The sequence below is a fragment of the Limanda limanda genome, chromosome 1, assembly GCF_963576545.1.
Source record: "Limanda limanda chromosome 1, fLimLim1.1, whole genome shotgun sequence".
Taxonomy (NCBI): Eukaryota; Metazoa; Chordata; class Actinopteri; order Pleuronectiformes; family Pleuronectidae; genus Limanda; species Limanda limanda.
The window spans coordinates 34,571,522-34,593,575 of record NC_083636.1 but is presented as its reverse complement, the minus strand read 5'-3'; the positions used below and the strand labels follow the sequence as shown (position 1 = coordinate 34,593,575).

At 42.5% G+C, this 22,054-nt stretch overlaps 1 protein-coding gene across 1 annotated transcript; it reads left to right on the top strand.

Annotated features, from left to right (window-relative positions):
- Positions 1 to 3,910: 3,910 nt before the first annotated feature.
- cplane1 (ciliogenesis and planar polarity effector 1) lies at positions 3,911 to 21,968 on the top strand. Its single transcript, XM_061075074.1, has 49 exons — positions 3,911 to 3,991; positions 4,080 to 4,215; positions 4,307 to 4,426; positions 4,734 to 4,966; positions 5,085 to 5,188; positions 5,271 to 5,427; positions 5,932 to 6,035; positions 6,214 to 6,396; positions 6,652 to 6,901; positions 7,022 to 7,222; positions 7,333 to 8,123; positions 8,253 to 8,443; positions 8,726 to 8,806; positions 8,896 to 9,060; positions 9,264 to 9,431; positions 9,507 to 9,738; positions 9,859 to 9,995; positions 10,082 to 10,299; positions 10,388 to 10,552; positions 10,698 to 10,845; positions 10,933 to 11,042; positions 11,137 to 11,286; positions 11,383 to 11,494; positions 12,633 to 12,936; positions 13,029 to 14,135; positions 14,448 to 14,596; positions 14,687 to 14,760; positions 14,849 to 14,910; positions 15,234 to 15,489; positions 15,581 to 15,808; positions 15,907 to 16,551; positions 16,639 to 16,778; positions 16,888 to 16,978; positions 17,084 to 17,147; positions 17,412 to 17,546; positions 17,695 to 17,757; positions 17,865 to 17,935; positions 18,335 to 18,581; positions 18,690 to 18,940; positions 19,072 to 19,171; positions 19,337 to 19,501; positions 19,891 to 19,933; positions 20,028 to 20,159; positions 20,245 to 20,425; positions 20,520 to 20,575; positions 20,658 to 20,825; positions 21,018 to 21,160; positions 21,281 to 21,519; positions 21,657 to 21,968. The coding sequence occupies exons 1-49, from the start codon at positions 3,911 to 3,913 to the stop codon at positions 21,804 to 21,806; spliced, it is 9,501 nt and encodes a 3,166-aa protein (XP_060931057.1). The 3' UTR covers positions 21,807 to 21,968.
- The last annotated feature ends 86 nt before the right edge of the window (positions 21,969 to 22,054 follow it).

The window sequence follows — 22,054 nt, the reverse complement described above, 5'->3', positions numbered from 1 at the left end:
TGTGTTTCCATGCGGTGATGCTGTTATCTAGTCACATTTATGCAAAGTCAATAATTTTTTTGTGTGCGTTGTCTTTTTTTTATTAGAAATGTATTTCCAATACATCAGAATTGTCCATGAAAAGATTTAAATTGCTGTTATTTCTATCTAGAATCTCATGTTTTTTAACTCACACAAGCATTTTGAAATTTTATGCGTACGCTTTTGCATTGTGTGTTCCTGCCTCCATATCCCCCTCCATTATGCCACGTTTGCCCGTATAAATCATACAATGAATGATAATCAAATTCATGACCATGGCTATATTTATGTAAATAAACATGCACGGGGACTAAAACGTCCCAGCAATAGGATCATGCTATGCACATATAGAGCACATATTTTTTTGTATGCACATATGGACGCATTTGTAAACATGTATGCACAGACACACAAACAAAACTACAAAGAAAATATATACAAAAGAAATCCTTATTTAGAAAGATGCCAAGGGATGCAAATAAAACGTAAAGGCTCATAAGCATGACTATAACATTGTGGTCGTCTCGGCAATAATGAAACAACAGAGCAAATCCGTGACGAAAGAATAAGCTCATATTATGAATGCACACTCTGTATAGGGCTGTAGCTACTCTCATCCTGATAATCATTCCGTTTTGGCCACGTCCTCATGTGCTGTTGAGCTCGCCCCTCTTAAGACAGCCTTCATCAGACCAAAATGAACCTGGCACTGACAGTAATAAAGTGCTCCATCTGCGCTTGGCAAGCCGAGGCAAATGAACCAATTAAGGCCCCGGTGAAGTCTCCTCCTTCACCTACTGGTGATGGCGGCCGTCATCTCCATCATGATGAAAAGGAGAGAGTGCAAGGGTAATTAAATACCAGCAGGGGCCAGGGGGGCAAACCTAATAACTCTCTGTAACAAGCCAATAAAATGCCTTATTGCTTGAGGGTTCACACAACCCAGAGCGTGGTAATGGTGAAGGAGACCATTTACTGCACACAGCCATTCATATATGTTCACAACATTCAGGGAAGAATGACCTTGTGGAAAGATTTCAGCATTAGTGCAAAAACCTCTTATGGCACCGTGTGTCTGTCACAGGGATATTTCCTGCTTGAGTCAGAAGTGTCTTTCATGTGAAGTCAAAAATACTTGGCTGTCGTGGGTGCAGACTATAAACGGTGCAGTAATCCCTGTTGCACCATGTTGCCATCTGCTGGCAAAAAAGTACATGTACAACTGTTTTCAGCAGCATCTGTTTATGAGAGTCGTAAGAGTTGTTACAGGGTTTTAATTTGTTCCTATGTATCTTTGAATGAGACTAAACAGCACTTTAACCTGTATGCAAAAAAAATTGAATATTCCAGTGGCTGGTTTGATTTTAGGCCGACACAACTTTCGACTGTCTTTGTTGTGTTGTTTATCCCAACCTTGTGATTGCCCTGACCCTTTTCATCCCATTTGACACTGATTGTGTGTGTGTGTGTGTGTGTGTGTGTGTGTGTGTGTGTGTGTGTGTGTGTGTGTATGTGTGTGTGTGTGTGTACGCCCCTGGCTCCTATTCAAAATCAATTCATGAATAAAAAAGCAACAAAGCACCTTTCAGCAGCGTTCCTGTAGTGAATTATCAATTTAAATAGAAACTATGCTTTTGTTTCACTGGCATGAGGCGGAAAATCTTCCCATCTGTGAAACAAAGGTTTTTTGGCACTCCCCGATTTAACGTGTTTTTATTTCCGGCTTGCCTTTGAGATGCCACTGACTAATGTGGATGGTATTGACAGTTATTAGGGTTATTTGTCAAACATAAAATGCTTTTTTCCAGAAACGTATTTTAGAATATTGTTGTAGGTTTAGTGTATGTGCACTTTAACACATGGACAAAGGAAGAGAGAAAGACAACTTTACAATTCCTTCATCACATACTTTATATTATACCACTTATCTCATATACACAAGATATGCAAGAGAATTCCATTGCAGAAGTTGTAATTATATTTCTCCAGATTCGTTCAACACAAGAGAAACCACTCCAGGTGGCAACAGGAAATGTCTTTTTTCGCAGGACTTACACTTTGATTAATTACCACTCATCCATTGACTGCAACCATGTCTAATTTTGCTAGAAGTGGCCTCAAGACATTGATGAGGACGTCTTATCAAAACTGTGACTTTCATCAAACACCATGTTAGTGGCATGCATCAGATTCAACATGATGCACTATTCCCATATATTAACTATGTCTGCATGACTGTTCTTATCTTCCTTACATGTATGATAATATATATAAGCCAAGAGGATCTTGGCAAGATCTAAGGCGTGTCATCAATCTTATTTTGGCATTGATCTTGCCTTTGACCATTATTTTGCTGGTAGATGGCACTGCCGAACTTCAAAGTAAAAACCTTGCAGTACAAACCCTGTCCTAAGTCATTAAATCACTATAATCAATCCCTTTATGATATAGGCCATTTAATGGTCATTTTAGGAATAATATTCATCACCAGAAGAAAAAAAGAAACCCCAGGACACAATCTCATTGAATCTCCAGGACCTTCAAGGCAACTGTGCCGGACTGACTCAAGATTACAGAGCTGGGACTGAACACTTTTCCGTTGGCGGCACAGAGACAACCTGCTACTCAAAGTAAAAGAAAACGCAACACACCATTGGTACAATCAGTAAGAGAACATTATGAGGCACGTGACGACTATGAGAGTATTTTGAGCAGTAGCGAGGCACAGTTGAACACGTGTAGAGCAACAAAGTCCTTGGTTGTAGAAAATGAACCCCAAAAAATGTGAATATTACTACACGCCAAAAAAACCTGACGATTTAAAAAAGAGGTTGTGCAATTGAAAAGGAAAGTAGGGCTTTTGATGGAAAGAAATAACGAGTAAAGGTCAGATAAGGTAATGAAGCGATAAAGGGATAAAACTGATATCAATTTTGTGCAATTAACTCGTATCTGATATCGTTTATAAGGGCGCGAGCACCAACAATGCAAAGGCACTATTGATTTTCAATTGTGAAAAGGACGTTTCTTTTTAACTCCAATGTGCATTGTCCAGTCAGCACCTAAATCCTCACCTATGACTAGAGTCCCTGCCTGAACAGCTCCATATGTTAACATTAACTCAGGGTCATAGCTCCCCCTAGATTTTATGAGGATTCATAGTCAAAACCTCTCAAGGAGACACTGGACTGGGTTAAACTGGTCTGAGTGATGGCTGCGGTCACACATCCTGGCTTATACAGAACTGAATCCAGCATAAAGATGATAAATAGATAAATAAATAAATAAATATCCCGATAGTTTCCAGGGGGCGTCCTCACCCTGCAGCTGCGTTCCCACGGCAACGCGTGGAAGCTTCCTCCGAGAGGATCATGGGAAGGCACGTCGGCTACAGAAGCGGAGGGAGTTTCGAATTATTTCACGATTAGCTTCGGTTTAACACGGGATTCCACGATCATGTTACGTTTTCTCCAACACCCGACGTGAACACAACACGTAAGTGGAGTCTGAGAAGCTCAAATATTCAGGCTGGACTTTTTCTGGAGCAGTTTTCCTCGATGCGAGCAGAGTTAGCTCGGTGGCTAACGAAGGCTAACGCTGTGAAAACAAAGGGAAAGAACGACCAATAATCCTTCTATACACAGCCTGTGTTTATAACACGGCGCCATTACATTGCAGACACCTCTTATTATCGTGAATATGTACTTTAATCGCGTATTTAATGGTTCTAGCCATGGAGCTAACCAGAATGTGTACTGGCGACCTATAAACGTGATGCTTTCCCACTAACCCACAGCTTTCTATCGTCCTGCTTGTCCAGAGGGATTCTGTCAGTTCTGATAACCCTGGAGACACAATCACCAGGAAGAACTGATGCTGGCTTTTAAACATGGAGCTGAAGCTGGAGGTTGTTATGTCGACCAGCATCAAACGGAAGAAACCCTGGCCCAGATTCTGCTGGCTCGGTCAGGTGAGGAGAGAGAAGTGAAAACACACTTAACCCCTGATGTGCATGAGTGGAACATGACTGTGAGCCCTTTGATTTGTCATCCCTCCAGGAGAAGGAGTCTGTGTTCCTGTTAGATGACAAACGGATCAGCGAGATCAACATGGTCTCCGGTCGCACCAAGAAGAGGACCCCGAAACTCCATCCTTTGCTCAGCAGTGTGGTGACCATGGCTTCATCCCGCAGCGGTGAGTTCACTGTATGAACTAGAAGTAAAACACTTCACTGTCAATTCTGTGAATGTATTTATACACTGGTTGATTGGTGGTTGTTTTTTAGGTGTGTGGCTTTGTGGGATTCTGGTCTCGGGAGAACTCTTTCTGTGGAACAGAGATAAGGACTTGTTGAAGACTGCTGCAGCTGCCCCAGAAGTAGTTAAGGTCATGACTTCTAGTCAAGGTATACGCACAATAAGAAGCAAATACATCAGTCCCTTTTCAACTACTTGATAAGCAGCAGGAGATATATATCAGAAGATATCTGCAATATCATCTAGGTACTGCTGTGAGGACTAGATCTGCACAAGTAGTTATTTGCAGACACATTTTAACCTAGTTATTAATATACATGTACACTGTTAATTGTTTATAAGGAGGTGTTCACTGATTCTTTGTTCGACACATCCTCTGTCCAAAATCCCACCATTTATTTTATATTTTGATGAGTTGTTCAATCCTAAATGATAGTTCTCTGTGTGTTTTCACAGGAAATACCACGCGGTTTTCTCTTCAGGTTTCAAGGGATGGAAGGCGTGTGCTTCTCGTAGCCATAACTGGACACGTCTTCCTGTGGGAGTGTGTGGATCCCAGGGATTTGACAGGAGTTCGAGATGGCACAGTCAAGGGACATTGGGCCCATACAAAGCCCCTTGAGGATACCATTCTGCCTTCTTTACATGACAAAGAAGCATGCCAACACTCAATATTTGTAAAGACAGAGGTATGTACTTGCAATACGAGTATATGTTTAATATAATGTTTCACTATTTTTCAGACCTTGCCATCCAATTCCTATTTTATTCACGCTTTAAATCTTATCTCTCTCAAAACTCTCTTAGGCTGTGGGTGATGCCTGTTTATCAGCCTTTGTTTTCACATCCGGGCAGAAGCTTATAATCACCTGCTTGAAAATCCAGTGGGAGGAAGGCAACATGAGAGTGGGGTGAGTGAGAGGGAACGATGTAACAGTTAGGACTTTCACTGGATATTGCAATAGCAAAACAAAATCACAGTTTTCTTTGCAGTTCTGTGGGATATAACATACAGTGGGCCACCAAGACATACCCCATGTCTCATCTCACCCCAGCTTGCCAACCAGTCAAGTCTAGAGGGGCCATTGTGCCAGCCTTCTCCCCAGATGGCCAACTACTAGCCATCGTCCTGAACCAGAAACATCCAAAGGTGAGCATCTGGCCCCTCCTATCTCTAGTCTTCACATCTCTGTGTGTTTCTTTCCCAAGTTCATCTGTAGAAGTCACAGTTTCATCCCCCAGGCCATAAGACTTTTAAACTCCTCTGAACTGCAATAACTCCACCAAACCAGCAAACCAGCACCCTGGAATATTTGCATATTTGCACCAGCACCATAATAAGCATTTTTGAATATTTGCACTACTGCACAAATTGAACATTCATCTGTAAAATTTTCTATTTTAAATTTTTGATATTCTATTTCATTGTTATTCTATTTTATTCTTTTGTATTCTATTTTATACTATTTCTATTTTTATTTTATTTTTTTTTGGGTTGAAATTACTGAGCATTGCTTAAAGAGAGTGTGTGACCCAAGCATTTCATTGACAGTGACTACTTCATGTTATCTCTGTTCATTTGACAATAAATGAATCTTGAATCTTGAATCTTGAAATGTGAATCAAATTTTGTACTTCCTTTTTTTCAAACCAGGCTACACAGGTCCTTTATGTGAGCACACAGAATTTTGTCTCAGTATCAAGCAGCCTCGGAGGATGTGGAATGAAGACGTTAGCGATTCCCTCCAAATACATAAGGTACAGCACGCATACATACGTGCACGAGTTCAGCATCATTTCCATAACGTATTGATATAAAATGTACAAGAAAGGGAGTGACCACTTCCCAGCTTTATCAACAAAATGTCTACTTTAAAGTCTGTGATGAACAGTGTGTATTTATTTAGAAATAAAGTGAACATATCTTCTCTTTTAGGTCCTACTGGGTGGGCAGTGTGAGCTGGTCCCCCGGCAGCCTTTTCCTGGCATGTGTCCTCAAGAGGGGCTCCCTTCTTGTGTTGGCCCGGCTCGGGGGTCTTCTCAGTCTAACAAGCTGCGGTTGTAATGTGGACTTTGGGCCGGCGCACTTCCTTCCACTGCATCCACTCGTCACTTACCGGTATACATTTGTTTCAAGTTATTGATTTGTTTTGAGCTAATCTTGATTATTGTTTCATCTCTCTCAAATCTGGTCACCTGTTTCTTCACTTTTTATCAAGAGCCTTGCCAATGACTCTCTCTTATTCTTTTATCTTCAGTATTAATGAAGTAGACATTTTTTGTCAAATGGGATGATTTATCATATATAATGTTTGTCTTATTTGTTTTATTATATGTTATAATAGTTTTGACCCAAACTACTTTCTCTCTGCAGGCCACCAGTGTCTGCAGGGTCAGTGGAGGCCAATCTGTCCAGTTCTAGCCTGTCTGTGCGGGACGTTCTAAGGCAGCGATATTCCGTGACCTGGCATCCTCGGCTTATGTATCTCATTGTGTCTGATGGCTACATGGCCACCGTTATGAGGGTACTCGACAGGCCTTCTCCTGCCATGTTGCTGAAATCACTTTTAAAAGACACCAGCAGGGATCTGGAAAAGACCAGTCTGAAGCTGGAACAATCAAAGGTATAAACCACGGGACTTCTACAAGTGGGAAAAGTGATCCTACGTAGTCTTAGCTGTTGCTTATACTTTATGCATTGCTATTCCTGACAATATGCCTTACCCTACACTCATTATTCTCAGATTCACGTGAGGGCATGGTTGGATTCAGTATCTTGCCTACGTCTTGACAGCAGCCTTGAGGCACTCAGTCCCACTGCTTTACGTGGTCCCAACGCTGCAGACTCGGTCTTCTCGGGACCCACAGGTGGATCTACTTTGCCACTTTTCCTTCAGGACCAAGGGACATTGGGTGGAACCAAGGGGCTTTTTGAAAAAGTGCAGGTCAGTCACATGCATGTAATCGCACTGTGTTAGAATGTGGCATGACTGTAATATACATTTCTTGATTCACTGAGCTGTCTTTGACTTGCTGTTTGACTGTGTTTTTCTAGACTTTCTTTGATGACGACTCTGATCTAGACGGACCTCCTGCTGGTTCTCACATGGAGAATGTCGGCCGTTTGGAGTTTGCCACAATGTTTGACACTCTACATGCCCTGGACACACAAACAGACACTCTACTTACTACTGGTCCAGATTACGAAAGGGACTTTGCTGAACCAGAGAGGAAGACTCCTCTTCTTTATCGTGAACTGGGGCGAATTCGGACTAAGCTGCTAACAGCCTGGGCGTTTGGTCTGTCTCTAGGAAATGAGGTGGAACATAGAGCGTGTCTGCTGAAGCATACCCTCCTTTGTGTGGTGCGATTTGCTGCTTTGGTCCATTTGATCTCCAGCTCCACGGACCACACAGGAGAAAGGAATAGCTCAGTCTCTACCAGGCTCCTTCATCTTATCAAAACCCTGTTATCTTTTCTTCCCTGGGATGGCACTCACTCAAATGGGCCACGCTGCCAGGGCCTGGTGGTAGAGCTCAGTAAACGACTGATACGCCTCCTGCTGACTCCTCACCCTGAGTCCTACCAGACCGGTCACTGTCAGCTATCCTCTCAGCGTCTGTCCTCCGTGCTGCACATTTTGCAGCTGGTCTCGGATTCTCTTGACCACACATACAGCCTGCAGCACAAAACTGTGTGGTCCTCTGCAAAGAAGGAATCTGTTGCCCAGTCACAACAGCTCTGGCCTTCAGATGTTTACAATGTACCTCTGCTACAGGAGGAGAAAAAAAGGAAACTCACCCCGCCGCATCAGGGATGTCCTGTTCCCCACCGACCATCTAGCAGGTAGAGATAGTCTCTTGTGGATTTTGTTGGTGTGGATGCCAGTATTAGTAATTGCACATCATGCTCTACCTGACAGTTGAAAGGATTTCAAAGTCAAAAGACACTGGAGATGTTCTTTTCCCCCCCCAGGTTGTTTGGAGTGTGGCAGTGGCTGTACAAGGTCACCCGGAAGTATCTGGAAGAACTGAAAAACTATGAAGCCTGCGACGGCTGGGAGGAGGAACAGCAGCAGTTGACTTTCCTCATGTCCCAGATTCAAACAGCTCTGCAGGCCACAGGAGCAAAGCTCGAGCAGGGCCCTGCACTGATGGGTTACCCAGGTCTGAAATACATCTGAGATTTATTATTTATATCTATGGTTATTGTACCAACTACAGGAAGTAGAGACAATGTTGATTTTCTGCATAGTTCAGTTGTGTTTAAATGGACAAAATTAACTTTGCATTTCAACCCCTCCCTTATTACAACAATCTTGCATCATATTGAGCCACTAGTTCATCTTAAACAATTAAGTTATTTATCTGTGGCTCAGATCAATCAGAATAATAGTTATTTGTGAATAATTACTGTGGTTGTTTAGCATTCGACTCGTCTCCCCCCAGGTGAACATCTTTTCCTGTGTGGCTTGTATCCAAAAAGCGCTGATGCCTGGCTTTCACAAATATGTGACGAGAGTAACAAAAGTAAGCCTCATTGCTTCAGTTTTTCAAAAATAAGTATAGCACATAATCACGGTCAGTCTGAAATGGTAATTCCATATATTTTGTATTAGTTTGCGATCGCGGGGTCTTCCAGGAGGAACGGCTCTGTCTGGCACTCCTGTACAGTCTTCTGTCCCAGTACCGTCTAAGGGAAGCCCAAGAGCTGGGCGACCACATGGCACGTCTCATCCTGCACAGGGCTGGACATCAGAAGGACAACAGAAATTCCAAAACAGGTCAGAAAGAGTTTTCATATGTAAGTCAGTTTATGTCATCAAATTGTATATAGCCAACATCCCAGTCTTTCAGTATGATTCATTTAAATGCATCATTAAGATATGACACCCTGTCCAAAAGGTCAAGCTATAGAGCTTCAGAAGAAATCAGATTCTGAAAGTAAGAAGTGTTAGTTGTCAGCCTTGCCTTTTGTTTCTTGCAGCAGATTCTTTTCCTTGCACGTCGCTCCCAGTCGATCTTCACAGCAATGCAGCCTTTGCAGTGGTTCAGAGTCTGGGGAGAGTCATGGCCTCTTACTTTGCCAACCAACCCCTCCACATCCTGCCCCCTCACAATGTGGCCGTCTTGCCTCCTATACATTTACCTCATGGTGCGTTTCCAAAAATTTGTCATCAGTTCAACTTGGTCATTTCTTAATAATATTGATCGTTATGTCTTTTCTCAGGCCCAAGTGTTGGGCGCCTGGTGCCTCTATGCCAAGAGGAGGTGGCGACAGCAGTTCGACGACAGCATCTCTCAGAGGTGTGGACAGTGGAATATGCCCAGGACCTGCTCCTTCTCGGGGGTCTGCTGCCTGAGGCTGTGTGGTTGGCTTCCCACCTCGGGGACTGGAAGACAGCGGTCTCTCTGAGTCTGGCTTACACAAGCTACTGCACTGACCACTGCGACTTTGCTCGGTCAGTGTAAAAGAAAGTGCACAGTATAATGTGGGAGAAGTTCTCTGTTACTGTTGCCATTTCATATGATCATACAGTATATCGGATTTATGATCATGCCAATTACATCTTTCATGACAGGCTGAGAAGGAGAGAGCTCCACCTCCCAGCAGATTTGGAAGCAGAAAGCATTTTTCAGGCGGAGTTGGAGAGTCTTCTTGGGAATAAGCCGGACTCCCAGGGGCACAGAGACAAGGAAAATGACAAGAGCTTGACAGGTATGTGAGACCTGACAACTGTAAAATAATCGGGACAAACATAAAACCCCTTTTAATCCATGCCTTGTCTCACCTCATTTTACTAGACCCTTTGGAAGGAGAGGACTGGGATTTATTACTAGTTTCCATGCAAGAGATTCTGAGAGCATCAGTCATGGCTGGAGTGAATGTTATGTCCTCACCCTTGTCTTCCTTGCTGGACACAGCCAAAGACTTGTGTTCCTGTTTACCTCTGTTGGTGCCCAGTGGATTGTATCTCCCCTCCCCACCTCTTTATTGCCCTCAGCCTTCCCCGAACACACAGGTACATCAGAAGAGAAGATCAACTTGTGAAAACAGTGTTCACACATACATGTAATTAAAGGTTGTTGTTCTGTGTGTCTGGTTCTTAGGACCCGATAGGAACAGCAGGGCAGTTTGCGGAGGTTGCATCACGTCACAAGGTGTCTGCGGTTCTCCAGAGACTACTTTTGCTTCTGAGATCTGCCCGTTGTTGCCAACCTGCTGCCCAGTGGTACATCACCCATCTGCGCCGTGCCAGACACCTACTACACAAGGTACTTAACACAAGGGCCGGAGGATTTTTGTCTGGTTTAATAAGAGGATCAAATGTCTCTATGTTTTAAGATGTTTTAAGTCTTAATGAAAGAAAAACATAGGTCTTTAAAGGTAATGTTGTCTTCTATCTGATGTTGCTTTCAGATCAAGAAGAAATACTCATATCCAGCAGCTAATGAAGAAGAGGAAGCTTTCCAAGAAGGGCTGATGAAGTTTGTCACGCGCAGGAGATTCTTCACACGGGGGCCTAACAAAGATGGTCATTTGGACTCCGACACGATCCAAACTATTAGTAAGATGCCACTCAATCTGCAATGTGGATGTCATAATCAATAATCAGTTTTCAGATGGAACTTACCGATCGTATTTCTGCTACCAGTCTGTTTCAGGGAGCTGTGTGGTTTATGCTGGATGTTGCATGTCAGGGACCAACTCTCCATTTCCTGCAGGAAGTATCAGGCTGCCAGGCAGCATTGCAGAGATAAACAGGTATTATATTTGTGTTTGAGAGGATGACATATTTCTGTAAATATTCTCAGCTATTTAGGCCCCATGAGAATGCCTTTGTGTTGTTGTCCCATAGATCCCTTGTGATTCAGATGTGAGATCTAGCTGCGCTGAAGCTCTCCGGTGGGCCCGGCGCTTTCTGCCTTTCTCTCGCTTCCTCAACGCTGAAGAAATTCTCCAGGACATACTGCTCAGCCTCGTGTCTGAACTGCCTCCTGTCTCTTTGGTGAAATTGCGTTTTCTTGCCTTTTATTACATAAGCAGGGTTTGTTAAAGTAGAACATAGTGAGTAAATGTCTCATCCTTGCCTGATCCTTCTTAGGTTGCAGACACGCTGGTACAAGCCTTCCCGGGGGAGGAAGAGTCTGTCAGAGTCCCACTGAGAGAAAAGTATAACTCCCTGCTACATAGACTGAGGCAATGCAATGTCCTTGGTATGAACCCCTTTCTGTTTCATTAACAAGTTCCTTTGAAATGCTGAAAAACACTGAAATGGTTTATATATTAATATTTAACTTTACATTTAAATATATTTTGTTTAACTTACCTGATGACCTAGATTTTTTTTTTTGAAATACTCTTTTTAATAAGAAATGGCACATTTCCATCACATACATTAAATACAGCTTTAGTCTGTCAAGGACATAAGAAGGATGGATGTAGTAAGTTTGGGTGATTTTGTTCATACTGCCTTTCTGGAGTTTTGTTTTATGGACCTAAACTACTCCATGTAGGAACAATAACAGAGGTAAAGAGAACACAACCGGGGAGCGCACCTCACATAAAAAAAAAGGAGGATCACACAAAACACAAGTATATTCAAATAAAATCAGATCTAACTGGTTTTACATACTCAGTCCATTTGGTCCAGGTCTTATAAAAAATGTCTTTCACGACCTTGAGGGAAAAAGATATCTTTTCCATAACATAAATCTCATACACAATTTCAATCCATTCATCAATGGTGGGAGGGTCCACTTTTAACCATTTCCTCGTGACACATTTCTTACTAGCTGCCAACAGTATAGCTAGCAGTTTTTTGTCTTTTATGTTCGACCTACATTTTATTCTTGATTCTTTTTTTTCGTTTACTATTAGAATATATACAGAATGTATGACATGAATGGGTACACCCTGAACAGATCGCTAGTCCGTAGCAGGACTGACATTTAGAGACAAACAACCAGCTCAGAGTCTTACATTGGGGACAATTTAGCATCTCCAATTAACCTTTGTATTGTGGGAGGAAGTCCATGTTCCCTGAGGAAACCCAAGCAGGAACAGACAGAACATAGACATTCCTCACAGAATTGCCCCAGCCGTTCTGTGTGGTCAATCCCAGAACCTTCTTGCTGTGAGACAAAAGGGCTATTATCTCTCTAGGTTAGCCTTTTGATAATTTTAATATTTATACGTTTTATATTTTGCCCCTTTTACGATCTAACCTGCATCTTTTTTTTATTGTTTTTAAAACAAATTTCTTGTGTTCATTATCCATCACGTCTTATCTCAATTATGTCAGGTTTTTTTTAAACCTTCCTCCACTTTATTCTGTCTCTTCCTTGTCTTTAGAAGGCGAACGGGATGAGGCAAATGAGTTGATGATGGTTCTGATTCAGGACAAACACAGGCAGAGGAGAAAACATCTTGGGCGTTTGCTGAGGCACCTGGCTCCCCCTGAGCTCCACCTGTGGGAGAAGGAGGAGGAAGAGGAGGACAGAGGAAACAAACATAGCATGATGAGGCAACTCTCACTGGGTAGCGGTCTGAGCACCAGCACTTTAACCGACTGCGGGTTTCCCCCAGTGTGCAGTGATGGAGACACAGCAGAGAACACATCTGAGGCCATCTCCCCTGAACAGCATTGCCGAGCCATGTCCAGGTAGCCGGTGAAACAGGAGCACTGCTATTTCTCTGAATTATCATCTATGTTGTGGCTTATTTTTGTGGTGATTCTTTTCTTTTCAGGGACAAAAAAGTACATAAAGTAAGAGACAGAGAAAAGGCTGTTAAGATTGAAAGTGCCATTCAGGAGGAGACTCAAGCAGACGGTACCAAGGGGAATGAGAAGTCCACATTACCAGTGGTTGGCACCTGGGAGTTTGAGTTGGAAGACGAAGAGTATTTGAACTTCCTGGAGCTCTTCATCAGCTACGAGCTAGAGAAGGATGTTGCTGATGGAGGGGACCCGGGCAGTGAACTTCCTTTGCTGAAGAGCTTCTCCTCCAAGCTGAGGGAGAAAGAGTTGCACTCGCTCACTTTTGATGTGCTCACAACGATACATCGGCGTCAAAAAGACGGGCACCATCCAGGGAGGAAACTTCGGAGCGAACCTCCAGTGTACAGAGCGGGTTGCTGCTACAAGCCCATTAAGCAAGGCACGACACCTGAACCTCAATCGTCCGCACCCTGGAATGAAGGCTCCATATCAAGAGCCAGTCTTTCAGTCAGTTCTCTTCCTGGGCCGAGAACTGGCAAGATGAAAGGTTTGTTTGGCCTCCGAAAGCAAAGCAGTGTGCATTTAGCCCAAAGGAAGAATAGGGGTCACTGTGGTTCAGAATCTAGCCCTATTCAAAGTACCTTTCCCATTGGGCAGCCATCAGAGAGCTTGATGTTTGCCTCCCCAACTTCTATGGAAGCTGTCACTGAGCTGCAGCAGGGCCTGGTTCCTAAATTAGAGGCTCAGTTTCCAGAGCTGGGCCGGCTGCTGGAGTGGATGGTGCGCTGGGCTGATAGGAGGGTGCTTCTTCATCATAGAAGAAAGAAGAAAGAGAGGGGAAGAGGGGTCGGAGGAACAGCTGACGAAGGAGTAGTGATCCGTGTCAAAGCCTCAGCGCCTGCTGTCCTCACCTCCCTCAGTTTACTAGAGTGGAGGTACACGGCTCTATTTGGGAAGGAGCGCTACAGCACCCACATGCAAGTTCCAGAAACCCAGTGGACTGTGGCCCCTGTGGTGCAACCTGTGGTGGACGGGAACCTGGAGAGAGAGAGCAGTATTGATACAGGCTACCCTGGATCTGCCAACACTCCCATCACCGGTCCGGATCCCAATCTACAGCAAGGAGAACTTTCCATGTGAGTGCCCGATGTTTTTATTTACACATTCTTGTTACTGGGCAAGCTGGACCTACGCTCTGTTGCGTTTAAAGCCAGTTTCCATAAACTTCAAAGTGTAGTTGACCAGTAGTTTGGGAATTGGGTCAGTTTGTGTGATGTTTATTGGAGGATTTGAGATATAATAAAGATTCAAATCTTTGTTCAAAAACAACAAACTAAAATAAAAATGTACACAAATGTTGATTTAGTGTTTTACATGTATTATTCTTTTATTTTTACTGTTTATATGAATACTATATTGTTTTTGATAAACTATTTGCTTCCCTGCAGCAGCTCTTGCACAGATGGACCAGAGGAGCTGACACGTCACAGGCAGCCTCTTTCTGATGACCAGGACCAACTGACTTTTCATGCTCAGCGGGCACAGTCCAGTTCACAACCATATCTCGATGACTTATATTTTGCACCTGAAAAAGAAGGTATGGTGGTAATTTATATTGGATCAAACTATTTTTTTTGCTAATATACACCTTTAAAACTGAGAGTATAAATGTGTTTAATATTTGTAGGTTTATGTAGTGGCAGTGAGCGGTCGGAGATGTCTTCCCTTGAAATCTGTGAAAACATCGGCACACTTGAAACGGTGAATATTACCATTCAGGATTCCTGTTCCTCATATGTTTCATCAGTGTTCTCAAAACAGATATAATTAAGGTTATTGTCACTTCCAGAGTTTGAAGCTTGCAGACTTGGACCCAGAAAACACTCATGATACGTTCACTTCCACCTCTGCGTGAGTTTTTAATTATTTTAATTTTAAATAATTTAGTTTGAAAAAAAAACTGAATGTGTGAAAAGATTTATAAGCATTACTGTTATAAGTTGGTGCCACGATTATATGAGATTTATACTTTTAAGTCTCTAATGTTATGTTTTCTTTAGTTATTTTGACAGTAATTCATCAACATTGCATCTACTACTATAAATGTATAATGACAGAGTGTTATTGTTGGGTTGTTGTTGTATTATTGTATTATTTGGTGATAGAACCTAAATTTAAAGGCTGACATTGTCTCTTTAGTGTCTCAAACTGCTATTTGTTTTTTGCCATCCTAGAAGTTTACAAGCTCCCCTGCACCCAGAGCCCCAAGCTCTTCCTCCGGTGCAGCCAAAGGCCTCGGTTCACACAGATGTCACGGATACAGTTGGTGGGCTGTTCCACAATTCACCTGTAGATCCTCCACACCTTCAGCCACAAAGCTCCATGGCTGGTGCACCCACTCCTGTTTCTGCAGCACCCGATCAGCCATTATCCAATCAGCCCCCACAGATGAGACAGCAACTGGGTGAAGACTTATTTAGATTAGTTCAGGTAAGAAACAATTGCCTGAAAGGAACTGTTTGCATTCTGTTTTCTCTTTATAATTGACTCTTACCTAAAGAATTGTTGGCCTTTGTTGCAGAATATCAACTACATGAGCATGATGGAGGTTTTGGGAGCTTCCTTTTCCAGCCTGGAACTTGCCCAGCAGAACTCTTCTTTGGCTCAGTCTAACATGAACTTATCACACCCTAATGCGCCAGCATCCTATGTAACCAACTTCATCCCTCAACGAAATGTCTTACCTGTTCAAACCTCAGTGTCTGTGGAACCCCAGACACAGGCAAGTGGAGCAGGTGTAAATGAGCAGGTATTGGTCAAATGTATTGTAAAGATTTGAAATATTGTCTACTAACTATATCTACACCACAGTGAAATCAAGCTAAATACAGTTTCTCCTTTCTTCAGGAAATGCATCCGCTCTCTGTCCTTGTGGGGTCACCAGACCTCCAGTTTAAACAGAGTAGGAGTTTGATCCCGTCCTCCAAGGGGCTTCTGGTCACTACTGACATTAGACAGGCGGTTCCCAGTACTTCTGTGGCACTGCCTTCTAATGTTAGCAGACACAACGACCCTGCTCCTCAGCTCTTGGGCTGCAAGTTACTTCAGGCTCGATATCCACCATTGCATCAGGAGAGAGCCCCACACTATCCTCCAGCCCAAGAGTCCCAGACGCGACAAACTGAAAACCCTGCATTTCTCGAATCTCAACAGCCCCAGCACAAACACAGCTACAAAGCCGCCTCAAAGCGGACAGAAAAAAAAAGAACTGGATCTTCAGTTCTACGAAGACAACTCAGTTTTAATCATTCACAGGATCCACCTCCCAGCAGCTCTCAACCCCGGATTCAGATGTCAGAGAGTTCCAGGGGGCAGGAGTTCCCATTACTTCTTCCTGCTTTTCCAGCTCAGACACCTGCTCCAATGCAGTACCTTCGCCTGCTGCAGTGTCCGCCTAGTGCATCCAGCGACATCGTGCTCCCTAAACTACCCTTGCCTACTGTCATGTCAGCTCCAATACCTGAGACCAAGCTTTTACATGGACCAAAAATGGCAAGCGATACTTCTATTACTTCCAGATGTTTAAGTTGGACATCATGAAACCTTGAGGTGTTATTTATGTACGGATATTTGTCTCAGTCACAGATTTCGCTCAGGGCAGTTCCTTTCCCACAAATGACCAGTTCAGTGGTCAGGATGCAGAACATGGAAGAAGCTCAACAGCGGTTGCTCAGAGTAGATCCACCTAATGAGAGCAGCAGAACAGCCCCGACTTCTCCCAGCTCAAACTCCCGCAAAAGGCAATCATGAGCTTCATTAGTGCTGTTACTGATTATAATTTGCATTATGCTGACTATTTAATTCACTGTGCTTGTTCTGTGTTGTTTATAGGCAGAGGAGGAGAGAGGAGAGGACATGCGAGGAAACAAAAACGGCGGTCACATTTAAACCAAATGAGTCCATCATCCCTATGCAGACGGTATTTATTTATATAAGAAGTACTTTCTATTACTAACAATGTTAAATTGTTATTCCACTATAATTAGTTCCTATATGTCTACAGCCAGCAGATGAGACTGTAAAGCCTGTAAATGAAGAGCCTGCAGTATCAGAGACCGCTCCTGGACACAACTTTGCATTTCCTCTCGGTAAGTCTCAGATGCATTTCCTGATTGATAGAAAAAGTAACAAAGGAACAATTATAATAAGGATTTGTGATTATCAAAAACATGTTAATTAGGAAATACATGAAAAACTGACTGATTCATTCAATGCAAAGATATAGAAAGTAAAAACTGAGCAGGGTCCCTTTTGACCCATGTTGTGTGTCCAAGGGTTAATCAGATATGTGAGTACATTATGATGCTGTGTTTACAATTCTGTTGATCTGTTTAATTAACTTCAACTCCCAGGTTCCTTTGACTCTCTGCTGACTGGTCAGAAATTGTTGGACAAGGCTGAGTCTACTTCAGCTGAGCTACACGCTTTTGCCTCCACATGTAAAAAACCTCCAGAGTGTCATGATGCGTTCACCAACACAGAGCCAGGTGAGTGAGGATATATAATGTTAACATTGTGATATTGCACAGTTTTTATATTATCACCCAGTTGGTGTATTTGAATTTGAATGAAAATATTGTGTTAATAGCTTTTGTCTTTTTTATTTTAGTAACATGTTTACATGTCTTCTTTCAGCTTGTCCTCCCACGCTTGTGGATAAAGCTGTGTCTGCCTCTGTCACCACTAGTAGCACTGAATGTAAGTTGATCTGAATTAGTACCCACAAGGACGTCACCCTGATATTTATTTTTTCTGGATACAATGGCGAGTCAACATTATTGTGTATGTGTGTTTTCTCAATGCAGCACAAGGTTCACGGAATCTTAATCTTATTCAAAACATAGAGGAGAACCAAAAGAAACCAGAGAGGATACGGGTGAGAGACCAGATGTGCAGGTTGACTCAGCACTGTACAGTAAACGGAGCAGTACAACTTTTAGGGCCTGAGAATGGTTCTGAATTTTGTCTAAATGGATCATTCCATTATGTGATGACCACAATACAAAACACTAGTTCCCATTATTCCTTATGTAGGATGCAATGTCCTGTCTGCTCTCCAATTTCTAGAAAACACCCCAACAAGATTAAGACTTGTGTACTGTTTTTTTTGTATGAACTGACCCTGGTCTAGATTGTATACTTCACATTTTCACACATATATGCACATTCATTCCTTTGTATATCAAATATGATGCAAGAGGTAATTTTAAGTAATGTTTATTATACTATAAGATAGAATATATATATGATACACTTCTCTGTGTCTTTTTCTCAGGACGTGCACCGCCACCAGTTTATAAGTGTCTTGGATCTGGAAGACAATGCCCTGCACCATGATTTGCCATGGTGTCTCAGCCCAGGAACACAGGATCTTCCTCCCATACGCCCTTCATCACCAACTTCTGCTCAGCTTCATGTTCTTGCAACTTCTGTTATCAGGAGTCATGCTGCTGCTGCTGATGATGATCCTCAACCATCTTTCACAATCCCATACAATCTGCTCAAACCCACCACTCATCCAGGTCTTTATTTTAATGTTCTAATACATTTATGTCTTTTCATTTAAAATGATTAGGCCTGAGGTGAAGTATTCAAAATGCTTTAAATATCTGTTGAACTGTGTATTCCAGATACCCCTGAGGATTCTCACTTACACAGTCACGAGTCCAATCCAGAGGGAGTGACTCTAGAAGACATGGCAGATCCCTTTGACTCTCAGATCTGTCAGGCCATTAAGAACACGAGAGTTGGACCTCACAGAGCTTCCTTCTCAAGTCCTACAGTCGTGTTCTCCTCTCGCCTGACAGAGCTGGATGCCCAGGTGGCTTCACTGCAGAGAATTGCAGACAATCTGGAGATGGACTTTTCCAACTCCAGGATGGTAATATTTCTATTACATAAGTATGATGTTTTTTGTATGACCCTTAGATTTAAAAATCGGCTTCTAAGCCTCACACATTTATGTTTTTGATTTAAATATTTCCTTGCTTGTCCTACATTGTCTTTGTGTAGCTTGTGAACACCATTGAAAATCTCAGCCCGGGCTTTGCTCCTAATATGAAGAGTCCCGGGGCAGTGAAGAAAAACGTCAGACTGTCCGTCCCGAAAGAAGGTGCGTCCCCCAAACACTTAAAATGCTTTGAATTTAAGTCAACTTGGAAGTTTTTGAAACAAATAAGCAAAAGTTGTAGGCTTAACAAAGTAACTTATAACATAGTGACATAAAACCCCCATAAGCCTCTGTTAATGTCAGGTTTGTATTCTCCTTCTGTGGCAGCATGGACGCCCCGATTAGAGGTTTTAACTGAACCAAACGCCTGGGAAGAGGAAGTGGAAGAGGAGCATCAGGACGACAACTATGGGCATCACAGTGACTCCTTCCGTCATTTCATGCCTTCTCACAGTCAAAGAGCCGGTCCTTCCTATGTTCACACCCCTCGACGTAAGGATGCAATTTATTCAAACATATTCTGAAAAAAACTACTGGAAACAACTCACTTAATTAATAGTTAATAGCGTGATCTTTAAAAATGTATCTAAAATTTAACTGCAATGTCGGCTTTACACACCCTCCAGGTATGTTACAGTAATACTCCTAAATGACAAACTAAAAGAAAGATAAACATTTGTTATTGTCACATAATGATGCAAATGGTATTAAAGTACCTTTTGTATTTGGTTTTTTAATAATATTAGAAAGTCAAATGACAAAAAAAATGTGGGCCATTACATCGAAAGTTGGACTGCTTAAGTGGATTTAAATGTTCACAGTGCAGTCAAAAATGTTTAAGTTACTTTTTCATCTGTTCAATGTTTGTGTTTCTTCCACAGAAATAAAAGATCCCTCTCCTGAAGCATCTGAAACATCCCATGCGTAAGATTAAGTTTAATCTGAAGAGTTTAATCTGCATTTTCAATGATCGATCTCCTATTTCACACCAATCTGCCCTCTACCTGTCAACCTCTAGATGGGAAGATGAGAATCTGGGTCAGTCTGGGCTATCGGATACAGCGGAAATCTTAGAGGAGCTGGTTAGGGAAGGGTATTTATCCCGAGCTGAACTGGATTCGTCCACCACACAGCCTGCACACCACAGCAGGTAATGCACCAGAAACGACTGCAAAACAAATGGCTCCTTTTACAAATATGAGTTTTCCTGAGCTGAGAAATAATGTGACCGACAGCAGGCCGGAACGGCTTGACAACAGCTGGGTGTCGCAGAGTAGCGTCTTCCAAGATGACGAGAGGAGTGAGCTGAGGATCTGGATGAAAAGGAAACAGAGGGAAAGGAATGCTGTTTATCAAAAACACAGAGAAAGTCTGAGGGAGAGGGAGAAAGACCCTTTTCCTGTCACTCCAAAAGTGGTGAGATCTGTTTGCCTTTTTATTAGAATCTTTATAAATTTTGTCCTTTATAAAATTTATAAAAAAACAGGTGCTATACCCCTTCCTTCCACAGAAATCGACATACAGAAATCAAGTGACGCTTCGGAAAAATAGAGAGGAAAAAGAAAAGTATGTACCTTCTTGCTTTGTGCGTGTAAAGGAGATGTTAATGTGCAGGAACGTAACTCTTATTTTAAATTTGGTTTAATAGGTTCATGCTGATGGAGCAATACAACCAGAGAACCCTTGAAGCTTGTTCTTTGGCCATTGGCCTCCCCGCCTCCCATCCGGTCCTACGCAGTTCTTCCCAGCCTGAAGGTCCTCCGCTGCCCACCACCACACGGTCCACATCCGCTCCTCTTTTTGGAAGCACTCACAGGTATTGTCTGCCACTGTAATCTGACCAGGCTCTCGTCCCATTAAATACTAATTTTACTCTTCTCCCATTCAAACTAATCAGTAACTATTCCACAGTGATCAGAATCTGGGAAGACCCAAGTCTTTTATAATGTTCATTTGAAACACCTGGAATCGTCTAGCTTTGGTAATGGAGGTAATTTATTTTTTTCAGGGTTTACAGGACATCCTCCAATGACCAAAGAAATCTTAAATCCCCGTCAGAACATGCTCAGCCCCTCGTCCGTCCATGGACTGCTGAGCGGCTGGGACGACCTACGGGGGATCACAGCCGGAGACTGGGTCTACATAGACCAGGTATTATAATGATATTCAACTAAGTTGCCTGTGAAAATGAAGTACCATGATTAGTGTCATGAAGGATGATATTAAATTAGACAAAACATTTTTATGCTGTGTGATTTCTTTTGGTATTAGTTACCTCTTTGCCAAGGGACCGTCTATCTCAGGTGACCAGACGTGGCATGCTCTCCGACTCAAGGAGCCACACGACAATACAAACTGCCAACCCGATTGAGGATCATCAAGTTGGATATGAGAGAACGATGCAGTTGAACAAAAGGCCCCCAGGAGGGACGTCTGTTGGAAGAGGAAACCGGAGGGAGCAGACGAAGACAGAAGACGAAGAAATGAAGAGGCGTGAGGAGTCTAACACGGTAAGAATCCCATATTTTACAACTTATTTCCCCTTTATCTTTTTGTGTCATAATAATAATTGTTACTTGCGTTTCAGGTACTTCTTTGTTGATAGAGTACACATCTAGTTTCATACGTCTCTGTATATTTTTTTCAGGGTTTGACCAGGCTGTCGGATGAGCAGGATGATAGAGCTGGTGCGTCAGACATGGACTGGCTGGACAACCTGTCTGACGGCGCCGGCAGCTGCCTCAGCAAAATCGACTGGGCTGCTATCGAGAGGATGGTGGCTGCAGACGAAGACTGAGCTCAAGTGTCTCAAGGAATGGAAAACGTGCCTTTTTAAATCCTTTTGTAAACGGTGATAATGTATGTTATTTAGATTTTATTTAATAAAAAGAGATATAATCATAAATGATAAAAAATATATTATATCACTATGAAACAGGTTTTGTATTTTATTTGGAAAGCAGGCCTACAAAAAAATCATGTGTAATGTGATGCAATGTAATCACTTTCATAAATAATTTGTTACAGATAAAGTGTCTCATTGAC